The sequence below is a fragment of the Phalaenopsis equestris genome, unplaced genomic scaffold (assembly GCF_001263595.1).
Source record: "Phalaenopsis equestris unplaced genomic scaffold, ASM126359v1 Scaffold000002, whole genome shotgun sequence".
In the NCBI taxonomy this organism is placed as follows: Eukaryota; Viridiplantae; Streptophyta; class Magnoliopsida; order Asparagales; family Orchidaceae; genus Phalaenopsis; species Phalaenopsis equestris.
The window spans coordinates 49,945,656-49,948,029 of record NW_018164444.1 but is presented as its reverse complement, the minus strand read 5'-3'; the positions used below and the strand labels follow the sequence as shown (position 1 = coordinate 49,948,029).

Sequence of the window (2,374 nt, the reverse complement as noted above, 5' to 3'; positions counted from 1 at the left end):
TATATATATGAAAAATGCATGTATATATATATATATACATGCATTTATTATGATGAGGGTTTTGAAATCATGAGGGCTTTGAACTTAAAACTCCATTTTATAATTTAAACGTCATATCAAGAGTTAGTAAACAAGAAGCATTGGGAAGCATCAAAAGACGATCGTTTTTTGCATTTACAAGTGTTCTAAATAATCTCATTTTTTGTTAATATGTTTTACAAGTGAAAGAAAGGATTTATTTAATAGTTATTTATTTTTCCAAAAAATATGTTCCGTAAATAGATAAAATTTTATGAGAATATATTATATATATATATCTATATCTCGATTTTACATGTCACACTCAAATCACATAATTCTTATATATATACATATCCAAAGCCTAAATTTTTACATTTACATGTCACACTCAAATCTTCAATATAAATAAAAATATCACTATTATTTTAAATTTGAAATTCATCTTTTAATGCACTTGCTTATGGCACAAAAATATGATAAATATAAATATCAGATTTTAAATGTTAGATATGTAAATAAATAAAAATTATGTGGTATAGTAAAAATTAATTTCATTAATGAATTCATACCTGTCATATACCCGTTCGCATATATTCACATATAGCTGATGGGATTCGTTTGACGAGTGGACGCTGGCAGTTGCCGGTTGTCAGCAACATTTTCCTCCATGGCTAGGGTTTTCGGCTCCACTCTACTGGGGCTCGGCGTTACCAGAACCCTCCTCTCTACATCTTCGAGCTTCTCCTCTCTCTATGCACCTTTGCTTCTCCATAGCCAATGGCGTCGGTTCTACTCGTCGGGCTCTAGGGTGAGCATGAGCCTCAAGGCAGGCATCGTCGGCCTTCCCAACGTCGGCAAGTCTACTCTTTTCAATGCTGTTGTAAGTTCTTCATTAACCTGAAGTTGTGATCGGCTATCCATATTCCTTCAGTTTAGAGTTTGGGTTTTAGGGTTTAAGCCGGATTCTCTCTTATTGTGTTTGGTGGAGATATAATTGTCAAAACTGCTGGAGATATATTGAGGAAAAATTGTGTTAGAGTAATGGCGGGAGAATTGTATGTTGAAAATAATGTGGTAGAATTTATACTTAGGCCTAGTTGCTCGAAGAAAGCTTGCTTTCAGACATGATAGATTTCTAGTATGTAGTTAGAAGTAAATATTGATTCTGAATTATGCCAATATCTTCAAAAACTCTGAAGGGCATGATCTCTTTTTTAACTTATGATAAGGGTTAAAATAAGACCCTTTTTTTCAAGCGTAATTTCTTTATAAAAGCTACTAACAAAGCCTTAGGCAGTTCAGAAATTTACAATGAAGGATACAAAATCCATAGAATATATGAAATTAAAATTTGTGTCAAATGACTAAGAAGTAAAATGGGCAGGTCTAAAATTGCATTATAATAATATTAAAAAAAGCTGAATATGTTAACATCCAGTGCAACATTTAGCAAAACACGTAAAAAACTTAAATTTACAAAACAACAACAACAAAGCCTTAAACCCACTACGTGGGGTCGGCTACATGAATCCTTTTTCTCCATTGCGTCCTATTTAGTGTCATATTTTCATTTAGTTCTAGTAAATTAAGATCATTTTTAATACAATAAGCCCAAGTCTTCCTAGGTCTACCTCTGCCTTTCTTAACACAAGTCGAATTTAAAACATCTACTATCCTAATCGGATAGTCTAATGGTCAACATTTGGGATAATTTTAGCTATGTATAATGGCAATATTTTCTACTTCAGAAAAAAAGATGTTTTAAATAGAAACATGCATTATCGCAATAACTGTTATTTGGTAAGTTCTGAATTTCGTAAGAGATTGTGTAGTTGGCTAAAACTTTCTTTGATTTAGGTTGAAAATGGCAAAGCTCAGGCTGCAAATTTTCCTTTTTGCACCATTGAGCCAAATGTTGGAATTGTTGCTGTACCAGATCCACGCTTGAGCGTTCTATCTCAACTGAGTAAGTCCCAACGCATTGTACCAGCCTCCATAGAGTTTGTTGATATTGCTGGTCTGGTAAAAGGAGCCAGTCAAGGAGAGGTATGAAGTATGAATATTATTTGATCTATGACTCATTGAGCATTGTGAATCTCTTAGAAAGTGTTATCTCCATTATTTGAATTACAAGTATAGAAATCATGAATCTGTTTGGCATCGATAACTCCATTATTTCAATAGCATGTGAACGTTTAGTTAAGAATCATGAAATTATTTTGATTCTTTTTGTAAAGGCATCTATAATGTGGTGGCCTTTGATGGACGAACATCCCAAATGAAGTCTTAATTTATAAACGATCATTATGATATTGTTTGTAGTAAGTTTCATGCAGGATATATATATATATAT

The 2,374-nt window shown here is 32.6% G+C and overlaps 1 protein-coding gene across 4 annotated transcripts in view; it reads left to right on the top strand.

Annotated features, from left to right (window-relative positions):
* The first annotated feature begins 639 nt into the window (after positions 1 to 639).
* LOC110017900 (ribosome-binding ATPase YchF) overlaps positions 640 to 2,374 on the top strand; it is a 12,433-nt gene continuing 10,698 nt past the window's right edge. For all 4 annotated transcript variants that reach the window (XR_002293307.1, XR_002293306.1, XM_020715055.1 and 1 more), the window contains exons 1-2: positions 640 to 901; positions 1,879 to 2,067. Coding sequence is in view for 2 of the 4 variants with exons in the window: in XM_020715055.1 (XP_020570714.1) it covers positions 689 to 901; positions 1,879 to 2,067 (402 nt within the window). In the remaining 2 variants the exon portion in view is untranslated. The remainder of the gene's footprint in view (positions 902 to 1,878; positions 2,068 to 2,374) is intronic.